General features: G+C 37.0%; 1 protein-coding gene across 4 annotated transcripts in view; it reads left to right on the forward strand.

The window, feature by feature from the left end:
* CCSER2 (coiled-coil serine rich protein 2) overlaps positions 1-8,466 on the forward strand; it is a 101,901-nt gene extending 93,435 nt beyond the window's left edge. For 2 of the 4 annotated variants that reach the window (XM_072129477.1, XM_072129478.1), the window contains exon 10: positions 4,337-8,466. In XM_072129477.1, the coding sequence (XP_071985578.1) occupies positions 4,337-5,329 (993 nt within the window). In that variant the 3' untranslated portion in view covers positions 5,330-8,466. Of the gene's footprint in view, positions 1-608; positions 649-4,336 lie in introns of all 4 variants that reach the window. The other 2 variants (XM_072129479.1, XM_072129480.1) reach the window with 2 other exon arrangements.
* Positions 8,467-20,112: the final 11,646 nt, after the last annotated feature.

A 20,112-nucleotide genomic window follows, 5' to 3' on the forward strand; every position in this document is an offset into this window, starting at 1 on the left:
ACCGAGCAAACCCATCCTACTGCTGAACCTTCTCAGACAATGTAACAAAGTACATAAAAAATAAAGTACAAAGCAACAGTAAACAGGTGCCACAACCATCTAAGCTTTCAGAAACATGACTCTCGTAGGAGCAGGCCCATCCACCTCTGGCTATGTAGCTCCCTATGAGGACTGTAATATAAGTGGATTTGCTCGGTGCTCAGGGGCCAGATTTTCTTGGCAAACAATTTGCAGACTTGGATTTATGTCTAATTAGAAGCCGTTTTGTGCGATTGAACTTGTGTGCGCCTCCTTGGGATCGCTCATAGCTTTGATTATTGCATAAACAATTAGATATTCTTTGTGACCTAGATTTTCTCTCCCTCTGCAGTTCAGGTGAACAGTTTATGCGCTTTCGGTTTAGTGGCGCCTTTGTTACATATGTTGTTTTTCCAGCAGTCCTCTGCTGTGATTTCCCCCCTGGAGTATACAAGAGATCAAACAGTGAGAAATGGATGTGAATACAAGAATTGTGCATGTTCTGTTGCTGTGTGTCATGGTCTATGTGCTCCTCTGATACCATGTGTCCTTGTCTCCCTGTCGCTGCTTTCACACTTGCCTTTGGAAAGGAGTTGAGGAGTTAGTCCATTACTTCTCTGATACAGCGTGGTATAGTACAATTTAAGATTTCTACCCGTGTACTGCCTACCCCTTTATGACGACATCACTTTATTGAGATTCGGTACTTCCTGCATGTTGCATGCAACAATGACAATTGTATGTGTATTTATACATTTTCTTTTCTCTTGCTTGGCAAATGTTCTATTTGAGTAGACAAAAAAAATCTTTACATAAGTTCTGTAGTTTATAGAACGTGGTTCACCTGAACCCACGGCAGCAGGACAAGGGAGGCCCTGTGACATCCCGTTTCAGGTGGATGAAAGGTGCCATGTCCCTAGTTCTGCTACTGGCGGCTCACATGACCCATGGCTCCCGGTAAGTATAATATGGGTTAACCTATTGGGGTCTTATACTTCCATTAGTAAAGCTTTGTAGCTTTAAGCGAAGGGGTAGAATGGATTAAATGGATCAGATAAATATAATTTATTGATCCTCCCCACAGCTGCTATTCAACTGCATACTGGGGCACCGCTGATCTCTACTTCTGCACATTTTATTATTTTAACCCAAAATACAGTTTTCTCCCTAACAAAGACGAATCAAGCTTCCTTGCATAACTAAATATATGTATATATATGTGTATGTATATATATAGTTATGTGCTGTGTCATTTCTTTCTTATTCCTTATCTACATATATGAATAAATTGCCAAGTGGGTGTTAATATATCTTTGGGAGGAACTACACAGACACAGATTCTCTATTCAGCCCTATTATTCTCATGTTAACCCCCCTCCATCCCCCGATTGCACAGTATTTTATCTACAGTCATATCATACACAGCAATACTGAATGTAGTGTTGTGTAGTTTTTATGTATTATTGGTTATTTTTAATTATTTTATGTTACAGTGGAGATTCCTTCTCCAAAACAAAGCACCACACAGGCTCACAGTTAAGCATTATTAACTTTAATGGAGCTCAGCTTCAATACCAGACATATCCAGTGAGAAGGTGTGGTGCTGTTTATAGAGGAAAGCAACCCTTTTTCACCAGTCCTTTAAAGGATTTTCCCATGAGGGAGCCAGGGCAAAAAAAAACCACATACTGACCACTCTCTAGTTCCCGCACTCCTCCTATGAGTCCGGTAAGGGATCACGGGATCTACTTCATCCAATGATTTGCTTCCTCCCCAACTAAGGGACAACATAGGAAGGGAAGTCCAAGGCAGCCAGTCATTGAACACAGAAGGTAGAACCGGAGTGACGCGGGTGCCAGAGTAGTATAGATTCATTATAGTATACATTCTTCCTTTTTCTTTCTCAAGTCCATATTCATGGAAACATTAGAGGTAGGTAGGGAACATTTGATAGTTTTGTTATATAGTCTAGGCACGCAAAAGAAAGTTTTAAACTCCTTTGCAGACAATGACAGATTGCCACTGATTATTTTCATTTCTTACATTTTCACTCCATGAAACATTTTGGATGAAAACCTCTTTTTGAACAACATTTAGGCAAATGTGTCTAAACTATCTCTCCTCGCCTATCTGGTGCATATTTGGGAACCTGTAAATGCAAGGTTTGATATGAAATTGAAAGATATTTAGTAATGAAATAGTCTAAGCATAAAAATAATATAGTGGTTTACTCAGGAGCTCAGAATCTGCTCCGTGTGCTTGTCTCTTTCTTATGTCTCTAAGTAAGTTTATTTGTACTTCTTAGATTTCTATTTGATTAGTCCATAACAATTTGATAACCTGTTATTTTTCAAGCTCAGACATAAGAGGACACTTATAATTGTTTATTCCATACCTGGGGCTTCTTTGGAGTTTGGGTAGCAAACAGAGTTCATCTCCTGTAGGTTTGAAGTTGTGCATTTCAATGCTGCACTGGTGCTAACGGCAAAATACTAGCAGGTACTAGAGGTACATAATGCTTTAAGCAACTTCTCAACTTAGAGGCCTCCCTAACCCTGATCATTGGGAGTTTGATCATGGGGTTCGCTAGTGATCACCAGAGTGAGTGTCTACAAGTGAAGTGCCCATACAAATGCAGAACGCTCGATAGCGTATATACCTCTAATTTGTGTTACATTGGAATTGGTTGTAGGCTTTACTTACTAGAGCTACAGAATTGTCCCTGTGACATATTTCCCATCTATGGGTAACAGATGTAACTTCATATTTTCAAGAGGTAGGATGAAGTCGAGGAGTTTGTACAAAAAAACCTTCATTCTGTGATTACCAAAGTTTTGTATCTCTACAAATTGTATTCTATCATGTTTGTATGTTTTCTTCTTTTTAATGATTATGGGCTGCAATGTATGTGTTCAAAGGACATCTACCGCTTGGATGAAGGATTGTAAAACAAGCCCACTGGTATACTGGTGTGTGCCCCCTCTAGCAGTGTTCACTCTTCTTCATGTTTCCTATGCTCTTGTTTTTTTAGAAAAAAGGCTTTTAAATAGTATGCAAATGATCCTTATGGTCTCCAGGCTCTGTAATTGAGCCTGGAGCCCCTCAGACTAATTTACATAATTGTGAAAGCCCTTTAAAAAAGAAAAATAGGGCATTAGAAAAGTGGATCCTGCAGAGTGGGCACACACCAGCATGTCAGTGTGATTGGTTCACTATCCTTGATCTGGGTGGTAGATTTCCTTTAACACAAGATTTCACTTAAAAAAAATAAAATAAAGTAAAATAGTAGAATTAACAACTTAAGGAAAATGTATTATTGGTGTTGGTCAATAGTCAATAGGTGCAATGAAACACATAGTCTGTAGACCTTTTCCATATGTCAAGGATTTGCAGCAAAGTCTTTCTAAGGCTAAATTTAAATTGTGATCACTTGGGCAACCAAAATGTCCAGGGATTTCTATTCTGTCATATTTATGGATTTATGTTTCAGACATTGTACTGCAGAATCATATTTTTGAAGCCAATAAAGGGAACCTGGTAGCAGGAAGTAACATTCGACTTACTACTTTATTAGGCAAATAAGCAGATCATGTTCAACCTGGTGGCATGGGCCACAAAACTTTGAAGTGATGTACAAGCTTTATAAAGTCGCAAAGGTGGAGAGCTGAGTGTTGATGTCAAGCTCTCCCTGCCAGGAGAGATGCCTAGAGATGGACATTAGTCAGAGTGGAAGGCTATGTGAGATATGGGGTTAGGAGCTTGACTTTAGTACTTGGCCTTTCTGCTTTTGTAATTTTACAGCTTATTTGAATATCCATTTGAAGTGGTTGAAGGCCATAATAGACATGATCTTTAACTGGTAATCTCATTACCTGAAGTGGTTTATTATGACAGATTCCCTTTTAAAGGGTTTAGTGCGACAACTTAAGGATAGGTAATAGATGTTGGATTGATAGCATTGCCACAAATGAGACTCTCAGGAACCATGGGATGTTGACAAAACTAGGAGCAAAAAATTCTATATGACCGTCACAGTTTTAGTGTCCAGTCTTCAGTTTGATGTGCATGTTTCACAGAGGTCTTAAATACAATTGTCATGTTATATTCAATTTTATTTCTTTTTATTGGAATTTGTTCATGCATGTAACATAACTTTCCAATTTTGCACGCACATGATTAATGTTCTTTTCTTAATGTAATGTATGGGAACCCCTTACTTGACTGTACAGCACAGTGGAATTAATAGTGCTCTATATAGTATTCTTTTAGTTCTCATTTATAACATCCTGATTTTTTGTTGTTGTTGTTTCTTGCCCAGCATCAAATACTACAGCGTTCCATCAGCACTCCCAATTCTACAGACCACACCTCGGGAAAATTAATAGCACATCCACATGCAGAGCTCCAAAATATAACTAAAGACAACACCCACCATCCAGTTCCTTGTAGTCAAAAAGGTGATGCTGGGACTAAAGTTCCTGAAAAAGAACTGAGTGACCTTTTGAGTATGCGGTTGAAAATAGATGATGTAAATGACAATCCCAGATGTGTTAAAGAGCAAGTGAACAGCAAACACGGTGAACAGCTTGATACCAACAAAAATATAACGCCACAAAAATCTTTGGATGTCCTAACACTGTTTGCAGTTGACACCAAAAAAGACACAAAGTCAAAATGTGCAGCATTGCCTGGGGAGAGTCCGAAGTCAAAAACATTGCAGCTCCCTAGACCCAAACCACAGAACACTCTTGCACTTAAAGGAATTTCCAACTCTTCAAACCTTTTCACAAAAGAGCCTCAAATGTTGAATATGGCATCAAGCCCTACTTTAAGCCAAACATCCAGTGAATCTCAAAGTATGGTACAGAACATTCAGCCACCTTTACATGATCATTGTTCATTTCATCCACCGTCCAAACCAGTCATCTCCAACACGGGCATAAGCAAACTGGACTCTTCGTCTCCTGTTGTTCAGTCACGTATTACCAAATTGGTCATAAGTCATAAGTCTCCGCCATCAGTCAGTAATGGTAAGTTGTCAACTGAGATAGCTTTACCAACTGAAGTTGAAACCTCAAAACCAACTAGCAAATTATTGCCCAAGGGTTCTATGCTTCGACCCCCGAGTAAACTTAAGAAACCAAATGGTCCCAAGCTTGATGCATCAAGTGAAACTCAGAAATCTCCAGTAAAATGTTCTCCCACAGTCGCAACCAGGCCACTGAGCAATAAAAAAGAAAGTCTACCAGAAGAAGCCGAAAGCTTGGTCCCAAAGAGACATTCACGTCTCCCACAACCAAAGGCGCATTAAAAACAAAATGGACATATATAAAAGTTTTTTGAAGGAGAAATAAACTAGTTCCGACTCCATATAATTAATGTTTTGGTTGTTATAATGCTTTAACGTGCACCTGGCAATGTTGTCATAAAAAGAAGTCCCACATGCTTACCATGAGAATTTCTTGAATTTTTGATATTTCTTTCCTTATTTAATAAATTTAACTATAATCTGAAAGAGACTTATTTAGTTAGATATGTCCTTTTTATCATTGACTTCAAACCTCTTCTTTGTATCTCAGATCCCTGAAGTCTGCTTTGCTAAGTCAGTAACCACATTTCAACCATTAAGACCTTGCTTGCCGATTTTTGACAACCCTGGTACTAAAGCCAACTTTACTCCGTAGCACAACAGTATATCATATAAATATGTATAGTTTTCTGTCTCTTGTACATTGTCCTTTGCCTTTTCAAGTGCTATGCAAGTATGTTACTTATTTATCTAATTATTTGAGAGTTTAAATTGTATTTATTACATTATGGTTAGCTTTTTGCACATTGCCCTTTTTTTTTTTTTACAATTGAATTACTAGAAGTATTTATACACAGTCTACTGTATACATTTGTATGTCGATGTGGATCCATTGACACATGTACAATACAGGATATTTGGTGTTTTGGAGTTAGGCTGAAATGGGCATTTTTATTTAATAAGTGGACTGAAATCTACTGCGGTAGTGTCATCAAGAGGACTAGCTCAGTCAAAGAGGTTGCATATAGGATAAAAGATGCAATACTCAAAATCTTCCACGATTCCTTGGTCTCTTGCAGGAACTAGTATGTCCCTTTCGATACTTGAAAATGCTGCACAGTCAATCACCTCTGAAAATGAGGATGAGCTGTTGATCCAGAAACCCATAAAGAGCCAGACACCCCTTAACATACTTACAGAGCACAAAGGGGGATGTTTTATCTCTGTACTTCACCATATTTAAAGACCTAAATCTTATATTTTTGATTGACAGCTCACAAAACGTGCATTTACTACCAACCGCAAGTTAAATAAGGTCATTTCAGTGACACGCCACCTTTTAGTGTACAATCTATAGTAAACTACACCACCGCCCCTCCCCCCATTGTCCGACAACGTTGTTATTTCATGATACGGTTATGCAAGAAGTTCAGTAAGTGTTAAGGAGTACATTAGCACAGAATTGTGACCTAAAAGGGGCATTCATTTGAGAGCAGATCTGGTAAGCTTGACTTTAAAGGATAGCACAAGAAAATTATGTATTAAGATGGAATTTTATTAAACAGTTTTCTTCTCATCTTAATCTAGTGCCAATTACTAGTATTGAATTGGCTACCTCATACAAATATCCACCTCATATTTGTAGCCTTTCCTCCACCGGTTTCTTACAGGCATTCATATCTATTGGAATCCAAGCTTAATTTATCGTTTTCCATGACAATAGGTAATAGTGGTCTGTATCAATTAATGCATATGAAACCACCAATAATAGTCATTGTTGGTAAATCTACCTTAAAGGTCGTTAACACTTAGGCACTCGCTGTAAACAATTTATTTCTATTGACAGTGTATCTAAATTGCCATTTGGTGAGATCTTCGGTTTTCTGCACGGATTTCTAAGAAGTTATAGATTTGCTGCTAAATTTAGTCACCTACTTGTCACATTTAATTAATATTTTTTCATTCTTCTCCCCATGAATGTTGGATAACGCTGAGCAAGCAAAAGTGTTTGACTTCAAAATCCTAACTTTCCACTGTATTATTGTAGGTTTTTTGTTGCTGAGTTGGCTTTATCTTTGTAGTACACATACTCTTCTCCCTGAAATGATTATTTGATCAATTATTTGGTTGTTGGGTCCAGTAAGGTTACATAGTTTATGATACGTATATAAACATGTAAATGGCTTTTCCAGGATCATTAGGATATGAGATTGGTTGATCAGCTGTTTACTTGTGATGCTGCTCCTACACAAATATTAGTAGATTAACACTATGCAGTCACATACCCACTGATCAACAGCTGATCAGTCCTTTCCATCTGATATCGAAGATCTGTACCATTTCAGGAAGCCTTTACATATCCTACATCATTGTGTGTGTATTGATCATTTTCAGGCTCCAAAGAAGTAAAATAGGTCTCATTCTTAAATTTATGATACAGAGGTATGTAGCTATGGAATAGTTGACCAGCCACGATTGCTGCAGCCATACATGTTACTGTTAACTCAACGAAATGTAAGCCTTGAGTTTCCAACAAAACCTGACTACTTTTATGTATTTTGTCAACTGCTTTAGTCACAGAGGAAGACCATTAAAATGTGACCAACTCTACCAAAATTGACCAAAGTGTATTTTGGACCATATAGATGCCTACATACTTTGGGTTAGTTGTGTTTGCGCATTAAAATGCTCAACTTGTATTGAATTCTGGTGCTGTTTATCTCCTGGTATGTGTAAGCACCCTTACTTGTATGTACAGCAGACATCCTACAACTGGCCATAGAGTAAAATGGACAAAAGTGGCTAAATTGTTCCTTTGTTTCCGATAAATCTGTGTCTTTAACGTGAGTTGTTAGAAAGTCGAAAGCAGGGCAAGTTAAATGAGGAGATGCGTATGGTGCGTAAGATCTGCCAAAATCATTGTGTCTCATTGACATTAATGTTTATGTTCAGCTCAAAAGAAAAAAGTCATGGCAAAGGAAAGTGTTAGGTGAACGAGTGCCTTCATTTACTGGACTCTAAATTACGCCTTTTATTTTGGTTATTGTGTTGTCGCCGTTTGCTTTCCCTTACTGAAAGTTGGTTTAGAAGTAATCCATTAATATTCCATTTGCTAGGTTACTGTAACATTTACTGACATTGTTCTCTTGTACAATATGTTGTGCAATATCTTTAGCAAGGAAAGAAAACTACTGTACCATGTGTAGAAGAAAAAGTAATAAAATAAGTTAATGGGGAAGGGGACTATATGCACTTTAAATGAGCTTTACCGCTTGGAGTTGTGCCTAAAATTATCAACTTGCCTCCTGTTGTTTGGCTTTCTTTCCATGTACAAAATAATAATAAAAATGTACTTGTTTTATAATTGCTGTGTCTAAAATGTCTTTAAAACGAAAAATAAATATCACATCTTTGCAATACGTCTGATTCATTTCTTTTCGAAGAGATACTTCACCCCTAGTTCCTAATCTTCCAGTTCCTATTTAGTTATTGCTTTCTATAGGAAAATTCCTTGTCACCTAGAATATCATCTACTTCTGGTTACATTTTATAGTGAGGAGGGTTATTACACTCTCAGTAATGTAGTTGCCCATGTGATACTCTCCAGATAACATAAAGACTACATAGAGAAATCATGGTGTAATTCATGATTAGAGATTTGGTTTAATTTAATTTTTTAACTCTAATTATAACTGAATCTGTTACCTTCTTAAGTACAGTAAGGGCGGATTTACACTGACTATTTTTTCCGAGATGTCTTACAGAATCATTCTTTTCATTCTGCTTTTTCACACTTTAGTTTTTTTTTTCCCACTCATTCAATGTTGTGCACACAACGTTGGTGAACACAAAATGGTTAGTTTCTATTTTTTTTTTTTTTTATGGTAAAAAAGAATAAAATGTGGAAAAAAGGAGCTTGGAATCACTCGAAGCCTTGTTCCATCCTTCCCACTGACGTATGCCGTTTATATGTCCTTTTATGCCATAGCACACATTACACCTGTTTTGCTCGAAGACTTGTCTAAAAGGCCAAACCAAGCTTTTTAGCAAGGGCACACGTAACTTCATAATGGATACATATCTCTTTGATGTGCTGAAAGAGAGGACCAGTTATTAAGTAAAAAATTCTAAAAACATATGGCCCCTAATAGTTTATATATGAATTATCTCATACTAGTCAAGAAGAGATTACAAAGGTGCGTCTCTATATCCGATAAAAATACTGAATAGGAGCACAGAAGCAATAAACTTATGCTGTTACTCAATATTTCATGTCACATTGTATGTATATTGACATATCCTTGTCACGCTGTTTTAACCCCTTAATGAAGTCAGTATTGGCTTTCAGGAGCCTATTTCTATCCCAGGTCTGCAAATAGGACTTTAACTTTACCACCCAATAAAAAACATTTATCTCCCTCCATTGTAAAAATAAAATGGTAAACTCATTTTTCCGCACCTACCCCAACCCAAGCTACATAGCTTTAATAGTTGCCAACTATAATATTTATCCAGTATAACTGAAACCTTTTAATAAGAATGGGAAACATTGACATATTTTAATCATCTATCACACATAAGAAAATTATACTTTATGAACTTTAAGGTTTTACCAATGAAAACTACAGGTCTTTACACCAAAAAACAAGCCTTCACACAGATGACAAAATATTTAAGCAGTTTTGGGTCTCTGTATTTTTTCTTTTCAATGTGCAAATATAAAAATAAAAGGTAACAACTATTGCAAATGGGCTTTTTTTTACATACTATACTGTACCAAAAGGGCTCATAGAAGTTCATCAATATGTGAAAGCGAACATTGCGTTAGTACAAACACATTAATCCACCTGTGTCTCAGGTTTTTCTCATTTTTTGCCTGCTTTCTTGGCCTGTAATTTCTGTTAGTTGGTGTTCTGCCTTGTTAAATGTGTTTAGAACTGTCTTACAGCCGATTCATTTGCGCAGAAATTGTCACAAATGATTCCCCTACAAAGAAGATCTCATTTGGGACCAATGAGGAAGCTAGACGGAGAAGAGTTTAGTTTAATTTTTTCACAAAAAAGTAACTGCATGTACAATATCCAGTCTACATATTGTTGTAAGTGCAGAGACTAAAACTTAAAGATATGTATAAAAAAAAAAAAGAAAATTCTTGCTCTGCCTTTGTATTATATTGGGTGGGAAATTGAGTCTAATAACATTTTTAGATCTGCACAATAATCCCACTCAAAAAGATGATCTTATAGAAAATGATGATGTCTTTACTTGTGATGATTAAATTTTACATTTTAAAACTGTCCTGTGAATTTTTTTCATTAATTCTAAAACCATCCTATATACTGTGATATAGGATGGTTTTAGAATTAATGTAAAAAATTCTATTTTGTTTATGGTTTGGGTCCACCAATTTCTGGGCCCCCAAGAAGTCAAGAAATGTGAACTCCCACCACAGAAGATGCAAAACACCAAAAAACTGAGCTGACCACATTGTAAAAAATCACAAATTCATTTTATATTATTCTTCATGAAAAATAGGCACAACATACAAAGTAAATGAGAAAGTGGTTGCAAAACACAAATGGGAACCTAAGCATGTGCAAAATCCCATGGGACTGAGATGAGAATAATATTTTTTACCAGTGTAAATAATGGTGGTTTTTTTCAAGTTCACCTTTTTCCAAGTGCGCTGACTTTTGTTTGCACCTAAAAAATGTGCAAATGAGAGACACATTTAATAACTGCGCAAAAAAACTGCAAAAGCAGTCTAAAAAAATGTTATCAATGTTCACCAAGATCCCTTACAACTACAGAGACAAAACATTTTTACTTGTAGAAGGCATTGACCAAAAAAGAGAAAAAACAAACAAACATCCAAATAGCTCGTGAAACAAATGTCTACGTGGAGTTCATACTACATTTACTGCTAAGAAATATATTAAATAGATTAAAGAATTACAACATTCCTGGAAAGCTGTAAATTACATCATTCTATGGTTGGCTGCACAAGAAGGTGCTCGGTCTGTGAAAACTCTGGGTCTAAGTACAGCGCAGAGGATTATAATGCTAGAAGTCCCTGTCTTCTGGTAGAACTGCACTGCCAAGACTGTTAAGTGTCCCTGGCCTTTCTTGTTCTATGCAGGTGGTTGAATGCCTAAAGGCTGAAGCCAGCAACAGAATGGTAAAATCCTTGGGGTGAAGGTTCAAAACCACCTGAAACAACAACTTTTTCCTTACTTATACAAACTTGACTGTCTGTGCCTAAAAATGACTCCATATTGCTGATTTTTTTAGGCCATATATGTCTATTTTTAAAAGGGAATAATAAAGCATTGTTTGAGAATCCAGTTACTAGATGACAAAGCACCTCAGAAGTTGGATGCCTCTACCAATGTCTTCTCAATATGGAGTGTGATGCTTGTGTTCAATGTCATATGGAAGTTCTGACAGTGAAGGTTTCAGAATTAGCAAGTGGAGTGGTAGGTAAGAGCTGATGGGCCTTGTGGAATGGTTGTGTGTGAGAATCCTGGTTCAAGACCAGTAAGTGGTGCATGGGATCTAATAATGAGAGGGGTAGTTTGTTGGTGTGAAAAGGGTAGTAGAATAATTTAATCAGGAGCTGAGAATTTGTAAATTTTTGGTTAAGTTCAACTTTAAATGCTTTGGCAAGGTAGCAACATGCCTGTTGTCATGTTCCATGGTAATGCTCTTGGGAAGGGGGAGACGCCCAGGCATACCAGGAGTTGGTGACATGGGGATTTGAACCTACAACACAGGTAGGTCTTAGCTGCACATAGTCAGGTCTCCAAACCAGCAAGCTAGCTGCCTGACACATCCAAGCATGCCTGTTTTTCACTACACAAAGTCTCTGTCATGTGTATCTCAACAGAAGTCACTTTCAGATTCAGCCCCTATCCATTGCTTCCTCCCAGGTGGCTGGTAGCCTATGTACTGGGTCTGTGGTATTACTGGATGTACCTGGGTTTGAATCCACCCATGTTCATTGTTCTCCCTACTTATTGACTCAAGATTTAATCAAAGAATTTTGACAAACTGCTTTTTTTTTAAATTAAAAGGCAATTTATATATCTTTAAAAGGGGTATGCCTTTTCACACATGGCTAATTGGAGTCTTTTCAGACAGAAATATACAGAGCAGGGTTCGAACTCATGGCTATCCCTGACAATTAAATTATTTACAGGCAGAGCACTGAAGCACTGCGCTAACTCAGAAGCTGGAAAGGTCTGTTAATCCCTTCCCATAAACTTTCTGCCTGATGTTTGTGTATCATCTCATGTGGAGGTGTCAAGAGCAGGTAGACCCATATTTCTATATATGTGCATATGTCTTGACGCTAGTTCAAAAATTCTCCCAGATGGTGCTCTGCCTTTAGATGGGTGGGTTATGTGTGAAGTATTTTGAGCCCCAGCTAACATGGCATGCCAATGAAGTATATAGGAATTGGAAAACTACAGATGGCCTCCATATTTGCGAATCAATTGATATGTAACACGATTCGGTGACCCTTCAAGCTTATGATATTTGCCAGCCTTCCATTTTTCCTTTTTGAGCATCCACTAAAAATGATGGCATATGATTGACACAGACCTACGACATAAAACTTGGCATTGAGGCCCGAGAACAGCACATTTGTATGTAGGTAGTCTATGTTACAATTTATACCCTGGTGATCCAGTGCTTCTGCTCTTTTTTGGTTTCCAGTGTGTGTTTTGCTGCAGTTGGCCCACAAATTAGTGGTTGTACTTAGCTTGTTTCACCAAACTGGCTTGGTAATTGTGCCTTAATTTGGGTCACAGACAAAGCTCAAGCAAGCCCCTCTATTATTTTATTCATTTGGTAGTCTCTTTGTAGTCTCAGGACTCAATGTTTTTTTTTTTTTTTTGTATAATTATTTGTAACCTTTTAAGCACAAAACAATGTTAGATCAGGCGCAAACATCTGGAAGCAGGAGAAATACAACCACAAATTAGGTCCACCGCTTGGAAAGTCAGAAAAATTTGCACAAATACCCCAATGTGCCAAAAAAGTCAATTAAAAAACAACCAAAAAAACCTGCATTCCCTACTTCCTTCAAATAACCTCTATCTTGATTGTTCATTGACTGCTGACTCTTCCAATATTCTAATTTTCTGAAAGCATTAATTGTTAAGTTTTATGTTTTTCTTTTCAAATAGTAAATAAACTCCTTATCCAAAAATAAGACAGATAATTTTTTTTTGCTCTGCAAAACAAGTTGAGGCTTATTTTCAGGGGATGTCTGAGAGCCAGTTCACATCTCCATTAGGGCTTCAGTAATTTCCTTCAGTTATTTGGAACCAAAACCAGGTGTCGAACTGTGTGTTCAACCACATCTTATTTTCTGACAATAAGAACTAATTGATATACATTTGATAAAGACACGCACATAAGGTATGTGCATTCTCTGCACTATAAAAAGTCCTATGCTTGACACAATGAAATAAAAAACGTCCAGAGTGATAAATGTAAAAAAATGTTTGGCTCAAAAATGTAAAAAAAAAAAAAATTTACCAACATCAAACTGATCTATGGATCATGTGACATCCTTTAATTTTTTTTTATATATTTTTTTTTAATTTGTGTCGTTTGGAAAGCTTGTTGATATATATATATATATTTTTTTTTTTATAAAAAAGAGACATTAAAGTGTAGAGTCTATTTTCCGCATGTACACTGCTTAGTAATGACGAGAACTGGATTTTTCAGATTAATGTGTTAGAGAGAGCTTTTATTTTTTTATGGAATGTGAAAAGCATAAATGTCACAAAAATGATTCCACAAGCGCAAAACCAGACATGCACCAGAAAAACCGCAAATTCCCACCAAGTTACTAACAAAACAAAAAAGAAGCAAGAAGAAGAAATGTATCTTTGTTTTCTGTTCTGTTTCTTTTTCAGATTTTGAAGCAGTTGTAAACTAGATAAATTTTTTTTCAAACGTTTCTGTATTTCCATCCCAATCAGACGGGAGGCTGAGCTGAACTAGACTTATCTATCTTACTGTTCCAGATGTTTAGACACATTTTAGACTAATTGGCCATCTGTGACTTTTTTGAAAGTTCCCCAAAACTAGCTGACAACTTTAAAATTAAAAAAAAAAAATTTATTTTAATATTCAACAAGGAATTACCTTTGATAAGTAATAAAAACAAACAATTGGACATCAATTTTCTAATGCTTTATTTTAACATTGTACAACAAAATTTCACATTTTCCATACATAGCAAATTTTTAACATATATTTTTCTAATGTGTTCAGATGTTTTTCCAAAATTATGAAAATAATTGAAAAAAATTATGTATTTTCACAAAAATGTTTCTTGAACCTTTTTGTCTTAATTTTTTTTTCTATTTTTTTATTTTTGTATATCAAAACATGGAAAGCAAGTTTAATATTGAAAGTGGAAAGAAAAAGTCACACTTGGCACACAATAAAACATGACTCTGTACAGATCCAAAATATTTGACACAGCGGGGGGGATTTATCAATTGTGTCGCAACCACGACAGTCGGCATCTGAGATTCAACAATGGAAAGCATAGCCGATGTATTAAAGTAGCACACAGCTGTAATTTATGCGCAGACAGAACTAATCATTCGGGGCCGGCATAAAAGTGTTGACACAAATGAGTTGTGCGGCAAAACCTTACATGGGCTGCGCCAGATTTTCTTTTGATTTCAGACCATTTTTTTCCTGGTCTGTTCTGCGCCAAAAATTGTGCCTAAAAAAGCCGACAAACTGAACATTAATGTGGCGAATGATGTGGAAAATATAGGCCACACCCACCTGTGCAAAAAAAAAGACGGACGATTCAGGATAGTCAGAAGCATCTGTTCTTTCTGGAGCAAACGCATTCTAAATGATCCGCAAGACTTTTGCAACAAAAAAAATGTGAGTTCCCGACTATTTTTGGGCACAGATACGATAATACTATCTTGTCAGAATAAAAATTAAAATAAAACTTTTTTTTCTCTTTTATTTGCATCAAAGCTTTAGACTTGAACTTAGATGTGAACTTCTAAAAAAATAGCAAATTTGTGCGCAATTGGGGTAAAAAGTCACTATTTTTTTTTGGTGCAAATAAACTCCAGTTCAGAGGAGGAGTAGGCAATAATCAAAATGTGGTTGCTTAAAAGTTGCACAAATATCTCAAAACAAAAACCAAAAAACCTTTACAAAACATAACTAGACGCACTTACGAGAAATGTCCCCCACTGAGTTTGTCCAGATTTACCTGTGAGTCAGTTGATGAAACCTCAGCTCCAGCACACACTAATGAAGGTGGACTATCTATTATTAGCTGACACAAACCAGAGAAACAAGACCATACCCTTATTAAGATAAAACCAAAAACACCTACAACCAATTAGATGCTAAAACTAGCCAAATAAAGAAAATAGCCTGACTAGAAAACTAGACAGAGTAAATCTATCTAGATCCCCCCCATCATTAACCCCTTAAGGACGCAGCCATTTTGCAGGTTAAGGCTCAGCCCGATTTTTTGGATTCTGACCTGCGTCGCTTTATATGGTTATAACTTTTGAACACTGTTACTTATCAAAACGATTCTGAGATTGTTTTTTCCCCACATGTTGTACTTCATTTTAGTGGTAAATTTTGGCTGATAAGTTTTGCGTTTATTTACAAAAAAAAAAGAAAATATGATAAATTTTTTGAAAAATTTGCCATTTTCGAAATTCAAAATCATTGCGTTTTCAGGCAGATAGATTTACCACCTAAATAAGTTGCTGAATAACATTTCCCATTTGTCTACTTTACATTTTCATAATTTTTGATATGTCTGGATAATTTATTTTGATGTCACGCGGCTTACAAAAAGAATATCGCTTTTCCGGATTTTCAGAATTGACTATTTTGGGGATAAATACAGTTTGGAATGAAATTTTACATATTTAGCATCAAAACCCCCTATATAACCAACCCATTTTCAAATCTGCACCCCTCAAGCTATCAGAAACCGCTTTTACGAAGATTGTTAACCCCTTGAGATCTTCATAGTATTTGAATCAAAATGGAGGTGAAATTTAGAATGGTCAAATTGTTCCCTTATACGTTCATTTAGCACTAAAATTTACACATTTCCAAAATATAAAAAGAGAAAACCCACCATACAATTTGTTCTGCAATTTCTCCTGAGTACAAAGACCCCCCACATGTGGCCGTTACTTGTTTTATGGGCGCACAGCGAGACGCAGAAGGGAAGGAGCGCCCTGCAGCTGCCAGGATTTTAGTTTCCTCATTGGCCCCTTTTGAAGGCTATAAAATTTTCGCTTTTGCGTTATTGGGGCCATGTGATGCCATTTTTTTTGCGGGATGAGATGCTTTTTCCATTGTTACCATTTTGGGGTTGGTATCACCTATTGTTGAAAATTTAGGAACTTTTTTTGAGGGCAGGAGTAGAAAAGCATCAATTCTGTACTGGATTTTTTACTCTTTTTTTTTTTGGTGTTCACCGTATAGACTAATAATCCTGTTATCTTTATTCTATGGGTTGATACGATTACGGGGATACCAGACTTGAATATATTTTCTTACGTTTTACTAAATTTGTCAAACAAAACCCTAATGTGGGGAAAAATCTATCATTTATGTATTGCCGTCTTCCAAGTGGCATAACATTGTTACTTTTTTGGCTACGGAGCTGGTTGATGGCTTGTTTTTTGCGGGACATGTTGTACTTTGCACCAGTATCATGTCGGAGTACACATGGTTTTTTGATCGCATTTTATAGCATTTTTTGTGGGATTGAATAGCTAAAAATCATAATTTTTGGAAGGTTTATAGCAGTTTTTTTTTACGGCGTTTATCGTGGGGGTTCAATAATGATTTACTTTTATTCTACGGGTTGTTACGGACGCGGTGATACTATATATGTGGGGTTTGTGTTATGATTTAGACTTTTTTTTGAGTTATATGTCTCTTTATATGTTTTGGGGGTTTTGGGCATTTTTAGTGATTTATTACTTTATTTTTTTATTGAATAACATTTTTTTTTTACTTTTTCACTTTTATACCATGGGACATGAAGAAGCAATCTTCTGATTGCTTCTTCATGATAATATTCTGCAATACTCATGTATTGCAGAGTATTATCAGTGTCAGCCTATGCACTTGCATAGGCTGGCACTGTGCCAGTAAGATGACGTCACAGACGCCATCTTACTGGCAATTCTTGCAGGTAACTCTGGGGTCCAGATCGGACCCCAGAGTTACTATAGCAACGATCGGCGCCCCCCGAAAACGGTTCGGGGGGGCCGATCGTGGGGGAAAGACCCCCCAGAGGCATGTTAGATGCCGCGGTCGCGCTGACCGCGGCATTTAACGGGTTAAGCACCCGCGATCGGAGTCAACTCCGATCGCGGGTGTTACACTGGGGTGCCGGCTATTAGTTACAGCCGGCACCCCGTGTTTCCCGATGCCGGTTCGGCTCAGATCTTGAGCCAAACCGGCATCAGCTCAGCGTCCGATATATCGGACGCTGAGCGCTAACTCACTGAGCTCAGCGTCCGATATATCGGACGCTGAGCGTTAAGAGGTTAATATAGACATAAAACAATCAGCTGCATTGTCCATTGCCAACTAATGGAATGATGCTTTAAACCAATCATTTGCTATAAAAGGATTGAGTCCCGTATTCTACCAAGTTCCTATCAGATTGGTGTCTGAACTAGACCTATAGATGTAATTGGCTACTTCTTGAAGTAAGCAGGGTTTAGCAAAAGTCCACAAAAAAAGAGAAAAAAATTTTTCCACTATGACCGGAGCTCCAAAGCTTCTTCTTCTCCCTCTTATTTTATCTTAAAACTTCGATGAACAGCACCAATCTTCAGTTTCTCCTGCTGAAAGTATTTCACCATTCAGACTAGCACCATCGCACTCTCATTCTCCTCTTTTAGGGCGGATAGAAAGCTAGCGTCCCGTTATGTGAATTTGTGATATGCACATTTTTAATGGATTTTTAATGGAGTATGATGAATTGGAATAAATTATAACCTTATTGGAACGTACCACAGTTACAGTTACAATACAATTAAAAGAGGAGAATGAGAGTGCGATGGTGCTAGTCTGAATGGTGACATACTTTCAGCAGGAGAAACTGAAGATTGGTGCTGTTCATCGAAGTTTTAAGATAAAATAAGAGGGAGAAGAAAAATCTTTGGAGCTGCGGTCATAGTGTAAAAATTTTTTTCTCTATTTTTGTGGACTTTTTCAAAGACTGTGTGGACCGGTCTTATACCGTGAGTAAGCTCCTTAAGGGGCAAACTGTGCACCACGAACAACAGGGTTTAGCAAAATTTGAACATATTCATTGCTCACCTGGGGCCACATTTATCCCAGTATATGCCTTTAAGAGAGGTGTAGAAGCTGTGATATAGTCTCAATTGCCAGGGCAGAGGCAAGGTATTGCAGCATCTCCTCCCTCTACGGCGATTGGGCAGGAAGGGAAAAATGCCAGGCCCTGCATTGGCCAGGGTGGGGTATTGCTGTCCCTGCACACTACCTATAGCGCTATTCTACACCAGGCCAGACCTGGCATAGAAGAGACCCAGCTCAAGCCCATATGATCGACGTACCCCCAAGAGATTCAAACACAAACGCATAAAAAAAGGAAAATTTAACCAAATCCCTCTAAAATAGCTGACCTAGACAAACGAGCTTCTCCTTCCCATCTGGACCTTCTTGCAAAGATATGGGATATCCAGAGTATGGAATCCCTGAGTGCCTCCTTAAATAACCAAATCCATTGTTTGACAAAACTTGGGAACTGTGGGATCACTTTTGGATGTGAGAGAATTTGCACCCATAAATAATACTCTTGTGTTTCTCTACTTGTGGGGCATGTTGTCCTTACATATACATACCATAATATGAATGTATATGTGGTGTGGTCTCCCCAGTTTGTATCTTTGTTATTTTTTATTACCACTGAATAGCGATTATATGGCATTCAATATCCAATTTACTGCATTTTGTTTGGAATGGCTTGAAACTGGCAAAGCCGCTGAACTTCATCTGCAATATATATATATATATATAAGTGTCTTCTGTGATTAATATCCTGCACTCTTAGATGTAATGCCAAGGTCATGTCAATTGTACAAAAAATAGCTGCACTAAAATTCAGACTTGATGATAATTCTGGCCTAGTTGAACGCCGTGGAGTCATAGATTACTCTCGAAAACGGCCCCATAACTTTGGCACCTTTGCATAATTTTTGGTGAACTGGCTTTTTCTCACAGGCCATGCCCCTTTTCATAAAACCCTTAATTAATTTGGTGCAAACAATATGGACACAAAATGGACTAAAAATGGATGCATTTTTGCTGGCATAGACATACCTAAGCACACTGTGAATATAGGTATAGAAATCAGAAATCTGAATACCTTTCTATTCCAAGAAAAACTAAAAATAATTAACATTGGTCATAAATTCGAACAATCCATTTAAGAATTCATATTAGTTGTGTACAACTACGCTTAATGTCCTCTCTCCATCATGTTACTTACTGTGTCAATCACAAGAATGTTATGAGCCAGTAGTCTATGATTTATTACTTAAGGTGTACATTGAGTCTTGAAATGATAGGTTTTTGCACAGCCGGCCTTGCTATCGCTAGACTTCTCACATGTAACACATTCATTAAAGCTGTTAATGCCTTTTCCTGTGAGTTGCTATATACATCACTGTCAGTCAACATAACAATAGGATGTCATGTAAATACTAGCGTTGATATATTCAATTATGTAAAAAAAAGAGAACACAAATTTCCTGATTGAAAACTGTTTTGCATAGTGAAAAGGATTATATTTTATATTGAAAAATACTTCATATCTTTGCAAGGCAAGTATTGTAGCAGAAAATTTGTATACAGAAACCTTTAGCTATTTCCTTTACATAACAGCGATTCCATTTATGAATCAGCTCAATTCTTACCCTGCACCGGTAGATATGGTTGGGCTCTGACAGTAATACACCATTCTTCGGACAAGTTTAAGACTGCATTCA

Source organism: Engystomops pustulosus, chromosome 11 (assembly GCF_040894005.1).
Source record: "Engystomops pustulosus chromosome 11, aEngPut4.maternal, whole genome shotgun sequence".
NCBI classification, from domain to species: domain Eukaryota; kingdom Metazoa; phylum Chordata; class Amphibia; order Anura; family Leptodactylidae; genus Engystomops; species Engystomops pustulosus.